Below are 18,722 nucleotides of genomic sequence, written 5' to 3'. Positions count from 1 at the left end.
GAATAAACAGTTAAAGTTTCTACCCCTTTACTTTTTAGTCCCATTGAAAGATCTTGGCTCTGAAACATCGACAGAATAAATCCTTTGCTCCTGTAATGCATTCCAGGCGCATGTCTCTGTCTGCATTTATAAAAACTATCTTGCCCCTTATGTTCCCTTTAAACTTGCCCCTCTAACCTTAAAAGAACATATTTTCTTATTTGACATTTCTAGCTTAGAGAAAAGATTCTGACTCTCTACCATGTCTATGCCACTCATAATTTTAAAAAGTTATTATGTCTGGCTTCGATGCTCGAGGGAAAACAACCTACATTTGCTATCCTTTCCCTTAAACCATAGACACTAATCTAGGCAGCATCCTGGTAAATCTCTTCTGCACCTCCCCACATCCTTCCTGTAACAGGGCAACCAGAACTGCACTTAACATTCAAAGTGTGGTTTGACTAAACCTTTATATAGCTGCAGCGTGACAATGAAGGCAAGCAAGCCAAATTAAATTCCATCTGTCTCTACACTGCCCTTATCTGTAACTGATCTACATTCAGCTGTACTCTTTGATAGTCATTTACACTGTCCGCAACTCCACGAGTCTTGGTGTCATCCACAAAATTGCTCATTTTCCCACCTCCATTTTCATCCAAAACATTGAAACAACTGTAGACTCAGTACTGATCCTTGCAGAGCATCTCCGGTCTCAGACCTCCAGCCAGAAGAATAGCATTCCACTCCTACTCCTTGTCTTCTATGGGCAATAGAATCTAGTTTTATTAATTGAGAAATTTTGACAAATGTTTTGTTACCAATTTTAGTAAATGTTAACTTGTCAGAGAGACAACTTCAAGAATATGAGGTCCAGATTGTTTCAAAGATCTTTTTGATAAAAAAGTAGAAAATAAATTGATCAATATTTACAAAAATTAACACTATATTCAGACACTTTTAATGCATAATATGCTTGTTGAAAATGTTCATGCTTAGACACAGAAATGGTTGAAAGCTCTTTCCAAGGTAAGAGGTAAGCATCTCTACTGTAGGTTTAAATGTATAATTTGAAAGAGGCTGAAATATAATAAAGTTATTGCTCATTAAAGAAGAAGACTAAAGACTGAAGACTATTAAATGGACAATCTTTACTTAGATCTCTTTATTTTTTATTTTGTTTAAAACCTTGCAGATAAGAAGTCTATTTAAAAATATATCAAACCAGGAATTTAATAAAGTTAATTTCATAGCTAGGTTGGTGCTTCAATAAACTATAATGATAAAGGTGTTCATTTTAAAAGATATTACTATTTTTTTTTAAAATGACATGTATGGTGTCTATTGTAAATTCAAGAGAGTTGAATTTTATGTGCAGAAAGTGAACATAAAATGCAAGATTTTTAAAAATAGCCTTACTTGCAAAGTTAGGTACCTAATCACAGCAAAACAAAATGATCCAATGTGTTGTGCTGACCGATCCCTGAATCTGCCTGCGTCTTCTTCTATTCCTCCTCCTGCCTACAGCTGAGGGACTGAGAATGCTGATGTTGACTTTAGAGTCTGCTTAAAACAGCAGTGAAAAAGAGCTTACATTTTATAATTCTTGCTATTTTATCTAATGTTGTTGCCTTTGCATTTCTTTTTATCTGAAGTTTTGAGTGGTTTTAGTGCTGGTTTCATCAGTTAGGGTATCTCAGACCTCAATTAACTATAAATTCAGCACAGTGCAGGGAAAAGGCAAACATCGGGAATTATTTTAATTAAAAATAATGACTGATGTGATTAATGAGTCTTTTAACTCACAGACCTGCTAACTTTCAGCCTTCACTAAATATTCTTCCACCCAAAGTAACCAAAGGCAAAATTGAGCATCTTAATTTAATAGGCACTAAATATTCATGTTTGACTCATATTTGTGTAATGGTTTAGAATGATTGCCAATCATTAGAAGTTGGACACTTACTCAAGTTTGTTTTATCCTATCAAATAAATACAACTTGGTAAAGTTGAAGTACTGCATAAGATGTGAAGTTGTGTATAAGATGATAAGGGGCTTTTTTCCAGGGCTGAAATGGCTAATGTGAGGGGGATAGTTTTAAGGTGCTTGGAAATAGGTACTGAGGGGATTTCAGGGGTATGTTTTTCACACAGAGAGTGGTGGGTGTGTGGAATGCACTGCCGGTGGTGGTGGTGCAAGTGGATACAATAGGGTCTTTTAAGAGCCTTTTAAATAGGTACATTGAGTTTAGAAAAATAGAGGGCTATGCGGTAAGGAAATTCTAGGCAGTTTCTAGAGCAGGTTACATTGTTGGCACAACATTGTGGGCCGAAAGGCCTGTAAGGTGTGTAGATTTCTATGTTCTATGTTCTATATACTACGTTTAGATTGGCTACATTATGGGGATACGAAGACCATGCACCACCCCAAAGATATAACTGACAGTATAACACATAAAGCATGTAACTTAAGTTATCAGTCAGTCTAAAGGTAATCGTTTGCCACTGTTTCAAACAGGAAATTAATCTATTCACATTTCAATCAGACAAATTAGACATCTTGCTTTTGCTATAGTTTGCAGACAGGCTAAATTAGATTTCCTGCACTGTAGTCCCCATGTATTTTATCAAATTCTAAAATACGTAATAAAGATTTTCCTGTTTATAATACTAATATTTAAGAGCTGCTAATGAGAAGTACACCAGTGATGTATAGTCTAAGATGTTTATGAAACCATTGCTGTTGCTGAATATTGTAATGTGCTTTTACAGACTGGAGATGGAGTCACCACTAAGGAGAGCATCTCACTGAAACGTGTAGCTGTGGTGGAAGATTTTTTTGACATTATTTATTCTATGCATGTGGAAACTGGAACTGAGACTGGGAGGACGGCGAAACATGCTGGTCAGAAACGGACTTACAAAGCGGTAAGCTAAAATTTCTTCTCCAATTATTTTTCTTCAATCAAATGTCCCCATATGCTGCAATCTCTTCTTTTATACAGTATTTACTATGTTGTTATTTCCTTTTAATCTAACATATAAAATACCATTTACATCAACTCTGTTTCAATCATAAAATGATTGCTCATATTAAATATTGTAATCACATTGTAAACTCAATGCAATTATCTTGACAGCAACTCCATTCAAATTGTGCTTCTTGTCATGTCATACTGAGGTCAAAAAGGATCCACTGTCTTGAATCATACCCTTCACGTATTGGAAAAAGAGGCATTTAATATTGATAATTTAAGCTTCATTTCTGTGTTTAAAACACTCATACTATAAAATGGATCAATTAATTTGTTCCTACACTGCAGATTCTGAACTTTGATTATTGAACTCAAAAAGGCAGCATCTATTATTAAGGACCTCTAGCACCCAGGACATGCCCTTTTCTCACTGTTACCATCAGGTAGGAGATACAGAAGCCTGAAGGCACACACTCAGCGATTCAGGAACAGCTTCTTCCCCTCTGCCATCCGATTCCTAAATGGACATTGAAGCCATGGACACAACCTCATTTTTTTTTTAACATACAGTATTTCTGTTTTTGCACATTTAAAAAAACCTATTAAATATACATAATTAATTTACTTGTTTATTTATCATTATGTTTTATTTTATTTATTATTATAATTTTATTTTCTCTCTCTGCTAGATTATGTATTGCACTGAACTGCTGCTGCTAAGTTAACAAATTTCATGTGACATGCCGGAAATAATAAACCTGATTCTGATTCTGATATGGCTTGTATAGGCAGGGGATGTTACACAGTTGATACTTCGGCTGTTCTAATCTAACTTGACTTTGATGGGGGAAGTTATTCTACACTAATTGAAATCCAACTATTCAGAAACATCTATAAGACTCACCCTAATCTTTCCCTCCATAGACCAGATAAAACTGTCCTAAAATATAAATGCAGTTATGCAGAATTTACATTTTGCTTTCAGTAGGTACGATGCATTCTAAACTTCCTTGAGTGCTGATTTGTGGGATTCATCATAAATAGTTTCTAGGATGAAAAGAAAAAAAAAGTGAAAATAGAGGGCAAGCCAAATACTGTGAAAAAAAATTAAGATTTTGCTTAAGGTCTCAATTTCCAGGGATTCTGTTCAAGAAGCTGGGTTGCCCATTAGAAATGCCATGAATGAGCTCCTGCGATATGAAATATAATAACAATTGTCTTGGTAACAATAAGCTAATAAGAATTGTGATAAAAAAAGATAATGTTTGGTGTTCAAAATGCATTCCTTTGGCAGATTGTGAAGTAACCCATTCAGGTGTGTACTGAATAAATTACCAGCAGCTCTTATGGGATAACTGAAACACATTTTGATCCTCCAGTTTACTCTGCCTGGAAAGTAGCATGCCACAGATATCAGCTCATTCTGATCAGAAGAAGCCTCTCAGTCTGACACATGATGGTCATATCCCTTCCCGGAATCGGTAGTATCTACAGGAGGCACTGCTTCAACAAGACAATGTCTATCATCAAATATCTCCACCATCTGGACCATGCCATCCTCTTGTAACTACCATCAGATAGGAAGTCCAGAGACCTGAGGTCCTACTCCAACAGGTTCATGAACAGCTACTTCCCTTCAACTGTTTGGTTCCTAATCATAAAAAGTTCAGCAACACTATGATTACCATGATCACTTTGCAGTATAATGGACTGCTTTTTTTGTTCTAAGTGTGCTTTTTGTAGTAAAAATATGTATAATATATTTAATTTGCCTTTCTTGGAATGCCTTTTATATGATGCCATGTGTCTGTAACACTGCTACAAGTTGTTCTTTGCACCAGTGCATATATGCACTTGTATCTATGACAATAAACTTGAGTTTGACTTTCCAATCATGGAAATGACAGATGAGACAAAGGGGGACTTCTGTTTTCACCTTGAGAAAATTCTGACCAACATCTCTGAGAAAGGCAAACTGATCCTTCTCGATGACTTTGTTACCAGGACCAGAATGGACACAATTCTGTGGAAAGGTCTGATTGGCAAGAAAAAAGACAAGAAAGCTAACTGCAACAGAATCTTCCTCTTGACAAAATCTTGGAACATGGCCTTGAGAGACAGAAAGACAGATGCAAGACCATGTGCAACCACCTCCAGTCCGCTCACTGGCACCTTCATTGTACAAGTGAGACACTTACAAGGATGTCCACATCATCTGCACCAAGACAAGTACTGCTTCATCTGCTCTATTACCTTAATCAGCCTAACATTAAAAGAAGTGGAAGCCAAGGTAACACTGCCATGATGGAATCTATGTTGAATATCTCAGCAACTCACACAAAAAAAGAAAACTCTTCTCAGTCAACAGCCCAAAAACCATCTGATGGTTCCTAAACAATAGGAGCCACAGTGTGCCCATGGAGCCAGGGTTGTCCTTAAATATATCATAATTAGCAACTGCGAGGAGAGCTGAGGGAATAGGCTCTGTACTAAAATCTGTGAAAAAAAAGACCCTTGACTAAACTTGGTCCCACCCTACATCAATGTCCCATAATGATAATGGTACAGGAGAAGAATTGGAAAGCACAGGCCAATTTCTGTATCCTGAAGAGCCACATTGAAGAAAAACGTTAAAGATCACCATGTCCCCACTGCACCAATGCATGCTTTGGCTATATGAGCAAGATCTTAAATCCAGTAGAAAGCTTTTCTTTTCAAATCTTTTTATTATTATTATTATCCAAAATAACAAGAGTACATCAAAGTAAGTAACACTTACGATGTCTCAAAAGGGGAAAAAAAAAACAATATTAAGAATTGAAAAATATGGTGACACCAAAAAAGAGAAGAAAAAAACCCTACTAAAGCAAGAAAAAGGTGAGAAAAGGACCCATTAGGTGTTCAACCCTGGAGCCATGCGTCATACAAAAAGCTTCTAAAGATAAACATCAAGCCGCCAGCAAAGAAAAATTATACCAAAATTTACAATTAGATCGTGGATGAAATCTATCAATTGACTCAAATGGTAGTAATGAGCAAATGAACCCCACCCTTTCTCAAAATCAAACATAGGTTCGAAAGTTCAACTTCTAATTTTCTCCAAACTAAGACATAACATCACTTGAGAGAACCATTGTGACAGAGTGGGAGCCAACGTATCCTTCCACTTCAACAGAATGGCCTTCCCAAATCCAGTAGAAAGCAGTAGTCCGTCCTCTTCTGTATAGTTCAAAGACTACATCTTGCAAGCACCTCAGGGCCCTAAAGATGTACAGTACCTTCAACATGATCTCTGCAAAATTCTCCAAATCTACTGGCAGAATGTGAGCAAATGTTGTCCTTAAGCCAGACTACTATCTCCTTAATCGAGGCTGTAATTACTCAGCCTGTTCTGATGGGTGGGTCATATAATTCACACCAGTAACAGTTCAGCTTCTCCAAACGCTTATGTTAAGAGGATGGAAAATAAAATCAGGGATGATCTCAATGCCTCTTTGATGAAAATATGGCCATCCCTGACTCATGGTTGAGCAAAGTAAAGTTTTGGCCTTGTTCTGGCACTGAGGATCTTGAGTGTCTTTGGAAAATGAGCACAGATGGTGGGAAGAGATACCTCAGAGTGCCTCCTCTTCCACTGTGCAGTATCTGCAGATTCTGAACTGTGGAAGAATTCATCATCAATCCAGGGATTGTCCAGGATGTAAACAAGAAGGCACCTCCATAAATTAGAATATACACTACCATCATTATAAGAATCTGAATTCAAACTAGGCTTTGTCATTGTGTTCAACAAGTAGAAGAGCTCCCATACCGAATTCCTCAAATTGGGATATTAGATTTCAAATCAAGAAACAGCTTTGCTATATGCTAATGTACATATATAGCACATCAGCTCTTTATGATTCCGTTTATGGTTACTGAAACTGATGCACTTTACTGACATTATTGAAATTTGTTAATAACCAAAATTAACCAATTTACTGATCTAATTAAAAATAGAAAACAAACATTCTCAAATTGAACTAATGTGTGTGCGCCCTTAACTCCTGGTGGAGTTGTCAAGGTGCCATCATGACAAGCTTTTTGCACCGATCTTTTTGGTGATTGCTCATTGTACAACGTGTCTTGGGCATCTGAAACCTGGTGGAGCCCATCCCTCTCCAGATTAAACTGAACTAATGATTAAAGATAAAAGAAAAAAAAACTTTTTATATGTATCAGTTCCATGAACCTGCTGAAGGTTTTGAAGGACTTGGATGAAGGGTGAACCCTAAATTGACATGTTGCTATAAGATAGCAAAGAGATATTGATGGAATGAGAGCTAATGATCTGCCTCATGCATTCAATTATTGAGGACCATAACTGTGTTTCGAGTGTGGAACATTGAAATATGTCCAATTCATGGTTATTTTGAAGTAATCATTCTGCAAGATTGTAAGAAAAGAAGACACTTGACTATTCAGTTCAGCTTTGTATTTATCACTTCTCACTGTTTTGTAAATGAGATCATTGACTGCACAGTATTGACCAATCTTATGATTATTTTATTAAATTAACTGTCTTGTTTGTGTGATTAAATGCTTACCTATATTACACTTACAAGTGATGTGTGAATTAAATGTTCAAAATTGACAAACCTTGTACAGTGACAGCATTTTAGTGGCAAAACCTATGTAATTAATTAAAGTCTGATGAAGTAATTAAAGCATGCCTCACTCTGATGACCTGATGAGAACTGATTTACTGCAATTTAGACCTACTGCTTTTGGAAAATATTGTAATTTACAGGTACTTGAATGAAATAAACAATTAATTACAAATGATTAAAAGCTTTGTTCTAGTGTGCATCTGTAACTTTAATCGATCATTCTTGTGGATTGGTGAAAATCATTAATAGATTGCAATTAGTGCTATTATCTCACAGCTTTAAGGTTTTGGGTTTGACTCTGGTATGCTGTCTGTGTGGAGTTTACTCATTCTCCTTGTGTTTGGGTACTTGAGTTTCCTCCCAATATCCCAAAGACTTGTCTGTAGGTTCATTGGCTAAAGTAAATCACACTGCAGTGCAAGTGGCAAGACAATCAAAGGGGAGTTGACAGACATGTGATCTGCAGGGCAAGAACTAAAATAAGAGGGGCAACTGTTGGGAAACATCATGGAATCAACAACCTGAAGGTCCTCTTCTAAACTAAACAACGGGAGATTGAACATAATAAAAATGTTGGAAATATTGTGTGGAGCAGATGAGGAGAAACAGCTAATGTTTAGTGTGTCTCCCTATAAATTAACTTTGCAGACTAATAAAGGACCATGGTAGTGTGCAGTGTTTCAAGTTAGGAAACATGCATCAGGCATAGGAAAACTTTTAGTCCTAAAGAAAGGCCACTGATTAGAAACATTGACAGCAAAGGGGAAGAATTTGTGTGTATTTTTATTTTTATTATAAATTTACCACTGTATGGAATGATGGTGGAGAGGGCTAAATGTGAAATTGTTGAATCAGCCATACAGCTTTGTTGGTTTTCTCTAACTTAGCCATCCCAGCTATTAAACTATTTCAGAAACCTTAAATGTACTACATGTAACTTAATCTTCCAATTGATTGTGTACTATGGAAACAGGAAGACTTTTATTATTTTGAGGACAACTTTAATTTGCATTTATGGTAGTTGATAAACACAACCAAAACAGGCAAAATTCTAATGGTGGCTCATATCTTGACATCCAGTTTTCCATCAGTATCTGGTGCCTCTTGTATGCTTTCTTATTCACATTGATATATTTGAGATACCTACATCCATATCAGAACTTGCCTCCAAGAGATGTGTGCAGAATTGATATTCTTTATGTGGATGCTACTAAATTTAGTTCCCTTTACTCTTCCCTGAATAAAAAATAATAATCTACATTTTTCTTTGTTACTTCTTTTATATTAGATATAAGCTTTAAGCAAACTAATAACTAGACTGAAAGAAAAATCAATAGCTTATCCCGGAAGAATGAACGATGATGGCCCCGTCGACTCAGAATCAGGTTTAATATGAATTAGACAAACACATGGCATATGTTGTGAAATATGTTATTTTGTGGCAGCAGTACCTTGCAATACATAATTAAAAACTGTAGATTACAGCATAATATATAATATATATAACTTAAATTATGTAGGTAGTGCAAAAAGAGCAATACAAAAAAATAATGAGGTCATGAAGGTTTATTGTCCTTTCAGAAATCTGATGGCAAAGGGGAAGAAGCTGTTCCTAAAATGTTGAGAGTGTGTCTTCTGGCTCCTGTACCTCCTCCTTGATGGTAGCAATGAAAAGAGGGCATGCTATGCATTATAGGGGTCTTTCCCACAGGCTGCATTTTTGAGGTATCACCCGTTGAAGATGTCCTTGATGCCGGGGAGGTTAGTGCCCATGATACATCTGGCTGAGTTTGCAATTTTCTGCAGCTTTTTCTGATCATGTGCTGTGGCTCCTCTATACCAGATGTTGATGCAGCCAGTTAGAATGCTCTCCATGATACATCTGTAGAAATTTGTGAGTCTTTTGCGCCAAGTCTGCTTTAACTCCTAATGAAATTTAGCTGCTGTTGTGCCTTCTTTGTAATTGCATTAATATATTGAGCCCAGGATAGCTCCTCAGAGATGTTGACACCCAGGAACTTGAAACTGCTCACCCTTCCCACTTCTGATCCCTCAATAAGGACTGGTGTGTTTTCCCTGTACTTCCATTTCCTGAAGTCCACAATCAATTCCTTGGCCTTACTGGCATTGAATGAAAGGCTGTTATTCTGACACCACTCAACCAGCTGATCTATCTCACACCTGTATGTTTCCTTGTCATCATTTTGAATTTCTGCCAGCAGTTGTTGTGTCATTGGCAAATTTATAGATGGCAGTTGTGCTGTGCCTAGCTGCACAGTTGTGGGTATAGAGAGAGTAGAGCAGTGAACTAAGTATTTGTCCTTGAGGTGCGCAGGTGAGGAGAAGATTTTATTTCCAATGTGCACTGACTTTGGTCTCTCGATGAGGATCTAGTTGCAGAGGGATGTACAGAGGCTAAGGTTTTTTAACTTGTTGATTGGTACTGATGGTGAGCTGTAATTAATAATCAGCTGCCTGATTTAGGTATTGCTGTTGTCCAGGTGATCCAAGGCCCAGTGTCATTGCATCTGCTGTAGACCTATTGTGGCTTGAGACAAATTGAAGTAGATCCAGATCCTTGTTTAGGCAGGAGTTGATTCTGGCCATGGCCAACATCTCAAATCACTTTACCACAGTAGATGTGACTGCAACTGGGCAACAGTCTTTGAGGCAGCTTTCCCTGGTCTTCTAGGACACTGGTATGATTGTCACCCTTTTAAAGCAGGTAATAATTTACAAATTTAGTTATGGAGGTAAGTGATTAAGTAAAACTGATTGGCACTTGTGAAACTTTTTTCAGAATTAATTTTAACATTGTCCACGTTCATCTCTTCTGCAAGATGATGATGAATTCTCATGGACTGAAGTAAACTTTTCTCACATTCTTGTGCATCAGGTTAATAAATTCTTAATTTCTATCAGTTCAGAAATTTGTGGCCTGCTAATGAATGATGGCTTCAGGTTACAAAAACTTCTGCAGTTAGTTTTATGTTAAAATTAACTTTAGAATTTTAATTTGCTTTTTTTTCCTTTTTGATGGCCCTATTGAACATTGGTGCATTCTGGGAGTAACATAGTATAAGAAAGTGAAATCTGGTTACTTCATTTCATCATTGATGACTTAACTTTGATAATATTAGAATGAACAAGAGATTCTGCAGTTACTGGAAATCCAGAGTTACACGTGTAGAACGCTGGACAATCTCAGGAGGTCAGGCCTCATCTATGGAAATAAATAAACTGATGACATTTCGGGCTGAGACATTTGGAGGGGCACAGAGACCCTTCATCAGGACTAGAAAAAAGGAGGAAGATACCAGAATAATAATGTGGGAGGACAATGTGGTTTAACAGGGACAGAGTTCCTCTTTTCCTCAGCTACCATCCCATGAGCCTTCACATCCGACACGTCATTCTCTGCAGCTTCTGCTATCTTCAACAGGACCCTACCATCAAACACATCCTTACCTCCCCCATTCTCTGCTTTCCACAGGGTGGTTCCTTCAGTGATTCCCTTGTCTATTCATCCATCCCCACCTCCATTCAGGCTCCCAAAACCATCTGTACAGGTGAGGTGACACTTCACCTGCAAATATGTTGGGGTTGTGTACTCTATCCAGTGCTCTCAATGCAGTCTACTCTACACTGGTGAGATCTGTCATAGTTTCAGGGACTGCTTCGTCAAGCACCTTTGCTACATCCACAACAAGCTGAATTTCCCAGTGGCTAACCATTTTAATTCCTGTCCCCATTCCTGTTATGACATGTCGGTCCATGGCCTTCTCTTCTGTCATAATGTCACTCTCAGGTTGGAGGAGCAACACCTTATATTCCATCTAGCCTCCAACCTAATGACATGAGCATCAATTTTTCCAACTTCTGGTAATTTTCCCCCTCCCTTTTCCTTCTTCTTCATTTCCCCACTCTCACCTCTTATCTCTTCTTCTCACCTGCCTATAACCTCCTCCCTTGTGCCTCTCCTCCTTCCCTTTCTCCAATGATCCACTCTCCTCTCCTATCAGATTCCTTCTACTCCTGCCCTTTGCCTTTCCCACCTATCACCTTCCAGTTTGTCCTTTTTCCACCCCACTACTTCCATATTGTGGCATGTTCCTCCTTCCTTTCCAGTCCTTGATGAAGGATCTCGGCCAGAAAACTTTGACTGCTTATTCATTTCCATAGATGCTGCCTGACCTGCTGAGTTCCTCCAGCATTTTCTGTGAATATTAGAATGAAGTTCTGTATATCTTGGTCATAAACTGCTGGTGCATCAGAAGTTTCCAATTTATCTACATTCATACATTTGTATTCATTTTGATATTATTAAAAGAATGGTGTGGCTAATCAATTTGTTGAGTTTATTCTATTACATAAAACATTCATTTACATAATGATAGAAGCAACTAAGTCAGTTTCCCTTTATCAGCTTGTGCTGATTAGTGAATTTCTGTGGCACCTTATCTTTCCCCTTTTGAAAAATATGTGGTAATGCTATTTATTTTTAGTTTAATAGAAATTCAAGTTTGGATTTTAATACTTAAATTTTTACCTTAACACAAAATATCACTGAAACAAACATCAATTGATAAAGGAACACTTCTAGAAGTATCCATCTTAATTGTTTAATTAATTTTTAAAATATCATGAAAAGCACATTCTTTGAAGTCAAATTCCACAAGGCACATGTGTGGCTGAATATGATGATGGGTTGGTGGTGGTGGTGGGGGGGGGGGGTTCTGCAAATAATGATTGAATGATATGAGTGAAGTGCTGTTTCTCTGAATGTGCTACATGTAAATAGCACTCTAGAAGTACTGTGACCTGTAACTATTACTAATCATGATAGGCCTAGCTCTCCAAATAAACCATTTTTCAAAATACTGGAATTCTAATGAATCTTTCATTCCTAAGGCCAAACAGAAACACTGCTGTAGCTGTCAATGTGTTGATTATGTATAGCTATTTTTTTTCTTTCTATGTATCCATACAGCAATTTATTTCACAGTGCTTTGTATTATTAATAAGAGCTAAATGAACCTGATTGTGCTGGGTAAATGTTATTTTGGCTGTTGCTTTACACTTAAAATTTTGCCACTACAGTTATCTCTTGCAGAATTATTTTCCCTGTGCACAGAATGAAAAACACATTTTTTTCATTTTGCCAAATAAAAATCCTTCAACCATATTACTTCACAGAATTATATTATAGATACTGTATATCATTGTACAATGAGTTAATCAAACTACTGCAGTTTAAACCAAATGCTATTCACCAGTGATTTACTTTGTTCAAAATAAGTAATCAGTTTTCAAGAATAAAAGCATATAAAGTTGATAAACACAAGAGATTCTGCAGATGCTGGAAATCCAATATAACACACACAAAATGCTGGAGGAATTCAGCAGTTCAGGCGGCATCTATGTAAATGAATAAAGTCGATGTTTCAGGCCAGACCCCCTCTTCAGAACTGGAAAAGTAGACACCATCCATGCAAGCAGCCAAATGCTACACCTGCCCATTCACCCTCCCTCACCTCCACTCAGAATTGCAAACAGTGCTTCCAGGTGAGGCAACACTCCACCTGCGAATCTGCTGGGGTGCTCCTGACTTGGCCTACTCTACATTGGTGAGATCCGTCATAAATGGGGGGACCACTTCTTCACACAACTCTCCTCCATCTGCCAAAACAGAACTTCCTGGACGTCAAAAGTTTTAATTTCTATTTCCATTCCCGATCCAGTATGTCAGTCCATGGCCTCCTCTTGTGAAAATGAGACCACCCTCAGGATGGAGGAACAACACCTTATATTCCATATGGGTGGTCTCCAAACTGATAGCATGAATATTGATCTTTCCTTCTGGTAAAATAATCCACCCCCCCCTTCTATTCCTTACTCTGGCCCTTTACCTCTTCTCACCTGCCTATCACCTCTCCTGGGCCCCCTCTTCCTTCCCTTTCTCCTATGGTCCACTCTCCTCTCCTATCAGATTTATCCCTCTCCTGCCACTTATCTTTGCAACTCACTTGGCTTTGCCTGTCACCTTCTGGCTATCCTCCTTTCTCTTCCCCAACATTTTATTCTGGCATCTTCCCCCTTCCTTTCCAGTCCTGAAGATGTGTCTCAGCCGGAAACCTTGTCTGTTAATACATTTCCATGTAAAACTGATGTTGTTTATTACACAGAGCAGTACTGTACCAGCCATGCACACAACAGAAACATCCTGTCCTCCCAAACAATCCAGAAATATGTGTACAGTTATTTAACGATCTTGATAATTTAGAATTCAATTTATCAATTATTTAAAATCTTTAATTGTATCCAGTGTATTACTGAAATAAGTATGTATAATAAATCCTTTGAAGACTTCAAGCACATTTTTCTCACTATTGGTTTTTGGCTGTCTTTCTCTGCTTGGTGCACTAACAGTAGTGGTACAGTCATCAATATCTATCTTGTGTTGTTTTGAAATGTTAAAAATGAATTTGTACATCTATTGCAAATGGACCAATTAAGCTCTTCATGTAAGGTGAGAGGCATTTAATTAAAGTAACTTTCTGCAATTTCTAATTAATAAAGCTCACACATCTAACCAACATATCCAGATTAGTGCTGGCAATAATGGGGGACATTTATTTACAAACTCCAAATGGAATATGATTGGCCTTTTTGGGAGTTCTCATTTTGTCAGATAAACAGCAGGGTTGGGAATACATTTTACACCTTATGCCAAGAATTCAGCATGCCATCTTCTGAAAATGAAAATAGGAAGCGGGGGACAGAACATTTTTATGATAAAAGTACTTCAGTTATTACAGATCATATGTGATTCTCAGTTATGTAAAATGCATTTTCTTTCTGTCACACACAATTAGATTGCATTTGACTTAGTTGGTGAGAAGTTAATCTCTCATGGTTACAAATGTTAAATATTTGAGAGTATTAGTTGTATTCATCTCCTGACATTTGGCTTCATGGAATTGAAGTGAATCCAATGTCAGAAGACAAGTTGATCTGACAACGGTTAACTCCGCATATGTTTAGTTAGTGCCAATGACAAAATGTGCATTTCTTTCCAATATCGAATGCACTTCACACATAGAGGCTGAATTTCCAGATAAAATTTGGTATTACTGAAATTTACCTATAACTGGCATAAAATGCCAAGCAGTACTTTGTTCAAAGTACTTAAATTTGTTTAATAGTGAGCACTAATATTCTTTTATGTAAACTGAATATTGCATGTTTTTATGCCTAGTAGAGCATAAATGAGTATTACTTAAAAGCAACAATGTTTTTTTAGTAAGACTATCAAGAAATCATTCTGGAGTTTGTTCGGAAATGTTTTAAAGAGACATTAAATACAATTATAAATCCAACTAAGAGACAAATATTTTTATGTGCTTTAAAAGCACTTCAATTTGTAGCATTTTCTAAATATAAAAATAATTGATTCGTGGTTGTTGATTACTTAAGAATAAACTGAACTTTCATGGCTGTGCCCAGCTTTTCTAATGGGAACTGCAAACCATTCCCACAGAAGCAATTTCAGGAATAATGTAAGTATAGGACTTAATGCGTGACTGATGCTTCCTGGATCTGCCAAATATGCATTGTCGTGAAGCCCAGGTCAATCACGCTCTTCAATTCCATGTTTGTAAGTTAGTCCTGGAATGGGAAAGGTAAGTTATTTAGGGAGACTTACAGCACAGTAACAAGTCCTTCCAGCCTAACAAGTCCATGCTGCCCAATTACACTCATGTGAACGAGTAACCTATTAACTCATACAACTTTGGAATGTACACTCTTTGGAATGTGGGAGGAAACCAGAGCACCTGGAGGAAACCTACATGGTTACGGGGAGAATGTGCAAACTCCTTACAGGCAGTGGTAGGAATTGAACCTGTGTCGCTGCGCTGTAAGAGCATTATACTAACCGTTACACTATCATGCTGCCAATTTTTTTCTTTAAGTGTCTTTAATTTAATTTACTTTAGTTTTATATATACCTTTCAATTATGTAAAATTATTTCACAGAAACATTTGACATAGACTTCGTACGGTCAATCAACACTGCACATTAGTACACAAATCTGGGATTTACTTTAGGGAATGTCTTATTGCTTGTGATTTGAAACTTCAATGGTGTTTGATTAAGGTTATTTTAAAAATTTAATCTTTAATTATATGACTTTTAATATCTGAATGTAGCAACATTTTAAAATCTACACAATATTAATGGCTTTATAGAAATTGCTGGAGTAAAATGCAACATGAGAAGATCTTTGACAGAGCCTTAAGCTCCAATCCCAGCTTTGCCTCCTGTCAGGACATTTCCAGGGTGGGTCCTCTGAAGTCTATTCATCAATGAGACTTGAGAGTGAGGAGGGCTAACAAAATCGGCCCACAATATTTAAGCCATCAGGTAAGTGCAGGTGGGCCTGGAGAGTGGACAATAATTCCAATTAGAGCGTTAGATCAAAATACATCTGGCTCTGCATTGTCTGCATTTTCTCTTCACGTATGCCAGCAATGATTAAATTGAAATTAATCAACAACAAAGTTAATTTTCAAACTAAGTTTTCAATGATGATGAGAAAAAATGAATAATGGAAAAATAAGATTGGTTTCAGCTCTGATATTGGTTTATGTATATTTTTGCTGAACATTAACTACAAATCATATGGTACACTGTTTAGATTATTCCAAGAATGAGCTTGGTTTCTGTGACAACCATCAACCAGTGAAATCATTATATTACAACAACAATTTATACAAACATTAACACTTAATGGTTATGCAGGGCAAGTTGTGAAGTAACAGATGTATAATAAGCATGAAAAAAATTACTTTTTGTCCCATATTATTTGTAAATCAAAAGGCAGTTTCATCCTAACTAAAATATTCTCCATTTCTCAAAATCAGATAGCTGAAACATATGCATTCCTGCCAAGAGAAGCAGTGACAAGGTTTCTAATGAGCTGCACTGAATGTCAAAAACGAATGCATATAAACCCAAATGGTGTGGACTCAAAAGGTAAATATTGAAGATTGCTGAATATGGCAAATTACTGCAGAAGCTATTTTATTCCTGATATTTGGAAACAATAAATCATGATGCAGTTTATCTCATACATTTTTTCAGAAAATGAAAGACCTTCTTCACTGGCTGGGGTGATAGATTATAATATGCCCATTACTGCCACATACCTGAAGCAGATGAAACTCCAGTTTATGTGTGGACCTCAAGATTTGGTAGGTTTGACAACATATAAATATTTCATGCTTGAGCTAAATTTGACTTTTCTGATTTAGTTGCTAGAACTCTTATTTCTGCAACCCATTCAAACTGATGTTACTTTGTTACTCTCAACAAAATATAAATAACAACAGGAAGATCTAAATTTTATGATCAAGAAATTCTGTCGTTTCTTCATATACACTTATAAATTAACTTCCGATTGAACAATTCTGTTAGGAAACACAAGTCCAAGAAGTCTTCATTCATGCTTGTTTTGGTGAAAAAGTTAAATACCTCATTTCCACAATCTGATGATACTTTGTAAATGCTCCTTTGCTGATGTAGCTAAATGTGACCATTCTAGTTCTTTTAAAAAAATGGAAATGCAATTTATTTGATAAATTGAAATTTTTATGAATTTGTAACACAAAAGACTCTTAAATGTATAAAACAGCCTCTATAACCAGTATATAAAATACAAATTTCAATTTCAAATTTATTAAAATTGGCATTTTCAGAAACCTGGCAACTCGTTGAAAAGGTGAACAAAGATACAGATACAGGAGGAGAAAATAATTTAGTGTATCAAAAAGAGACTAAAGGGATAAACCTACTTACTTTAATTATCTAATAAAGTTATGCTTCGTAGCATATTAATAAAGTATTTTTGTCAAGTCCAGTTTTGGTTGCTCAGGCAACTGTTTTTAGACAAGCTTGCCCTCTGGTGTTAGAGATTTGTAATTAATGAATTCGTTTTGCGAAGAAAAAAATTGTTTACAGCAATGTTTACCATCACTATTATTGAGGCAAAATAGTTGCATTAAAATAGTTGAAATTATGAAATACTGCACATTGCAAATATTGTGATTTTGTAGTTATGCAGATTTTATGAAGATAAACTGTTATGTTTTTTCCCAATCTGGCAATTTTAAGCAAATTTATGATATTTTAAACTGGCTTGTTTTAGTGAAGTCATAGTGATTAGTACACCTGCTGTTTATGTGCAGAGACATTTTTTAATAAGCACAAAATACATGTAATGATAAATGGAAGAAATAAATTTCAAAGAATTGAGAATTACTTTCTGAATGGTACCAGAATGATATGTTAAGTCACTGATGGGGCAATGATTTTTTTGTGATCTGCTAATGCAAAATTATATACTGCAAGAAACTTGAGGTATCTTGCATTACTGAATTGCTCACAAAGAGAGTGTTTTGATAACCTGGTTTAGTGGAGTACTGAAAAGTTGGATTTGTGATTTAATTGGGATATTGGCCTTGTTAGGGCTGGAGGTGCTATGTGCTAGGGTGCTGTGCATATTCAATCTGATTATAATTACCTAACTAGAATTTATTATTAAAAATTAACAGATTAAATTATTCTTCGCATGATATCCTAGTACAGTACCTGACCTTAAATTCCAAATTTGCAATCTTGAAGCCTCTGTTTTGGAATTATTGTTGGAAAATATCAGATAAACTGATCGTTTTACTTCTCTTTATATTTCTCATATCTCTTACTCTGCAAAGCATCTCTTTTCCTTTTAGGTTGCTCTCTGTGCACAGTTTTATATTGGATTTATAATTCCTGGTTAAGACCGAGATGCAGGAAGAATTTTCCAATTTGAATTGTGCAAGAGATACCATAGTTGCTCCCTGGAGAGGTACTTTTTAGAGATTCTGCACTGAAAATGGGCTCTTAATATATTAATTTGTGGCACAAAAGTCTGCAAGCGGTTCTAGGTGTGGAGATAGTTGTGGAGAGAGTAATCATGTCACCAATAGCAAATTACAGGTGTTTAGTTGCGATGAACCCCACCAGATTTTGCAACCCATGAGGACAACTGCCTAGAAATTGTTGTGTAATATCAGTGCT

General features: G+C 36.5%; 1 protein-coding gene across 5 annotated transcripts in view; it reads left to right on the top strand.

Annotated features, from left to right (window-relative positions):
- LOC132399855 (nucleolar protein 4-like) overlaps positions 1–18,722 on the top strand; it is a 338,547-nt gene that overhangs the window by 49,424 nt on the left and 270,401 nt on the right. For all 5 annotated transcript variants that reach the window (XM_059980691.1, XM_059980692.1, XM_059980690.1 and 2 more), the window contains 3 exons: positions 2,752–2,907; positions 16,529–16,640; positions 16,749–16,858. In XM_059980691.1, the coding sequence (XP_059836674.1) occupies positions 2,752–2,907; positions 16,529–16,640; positions 16,749–16,858 (378 nt within the window). The remainder of the gene's footprint in view (positions 1–2,751; positions 2,908–16,528; positions 16,641–16,748; positions 16,859–18,722) is intronic.

This window comes from Hypanus sabinus, chromosome 9 (genome assembly GCF_030144855.1).
Source record: "Hypanus sabinus isolate sHypSab1 chromosome 9, sHypSab1.hap1, whole genome shotgun sequence".
NCBI lineage: Eukaryota > Metazoa > Chordata > Chondrichthyes > Myliobatiformes > Dasyatidae > Hypanus > Hypanus sabinus.
Note: the sequence above shows the minus strand (reverse complement) of the source record. Positions and strands in the feature narration are given on the sequence as shown.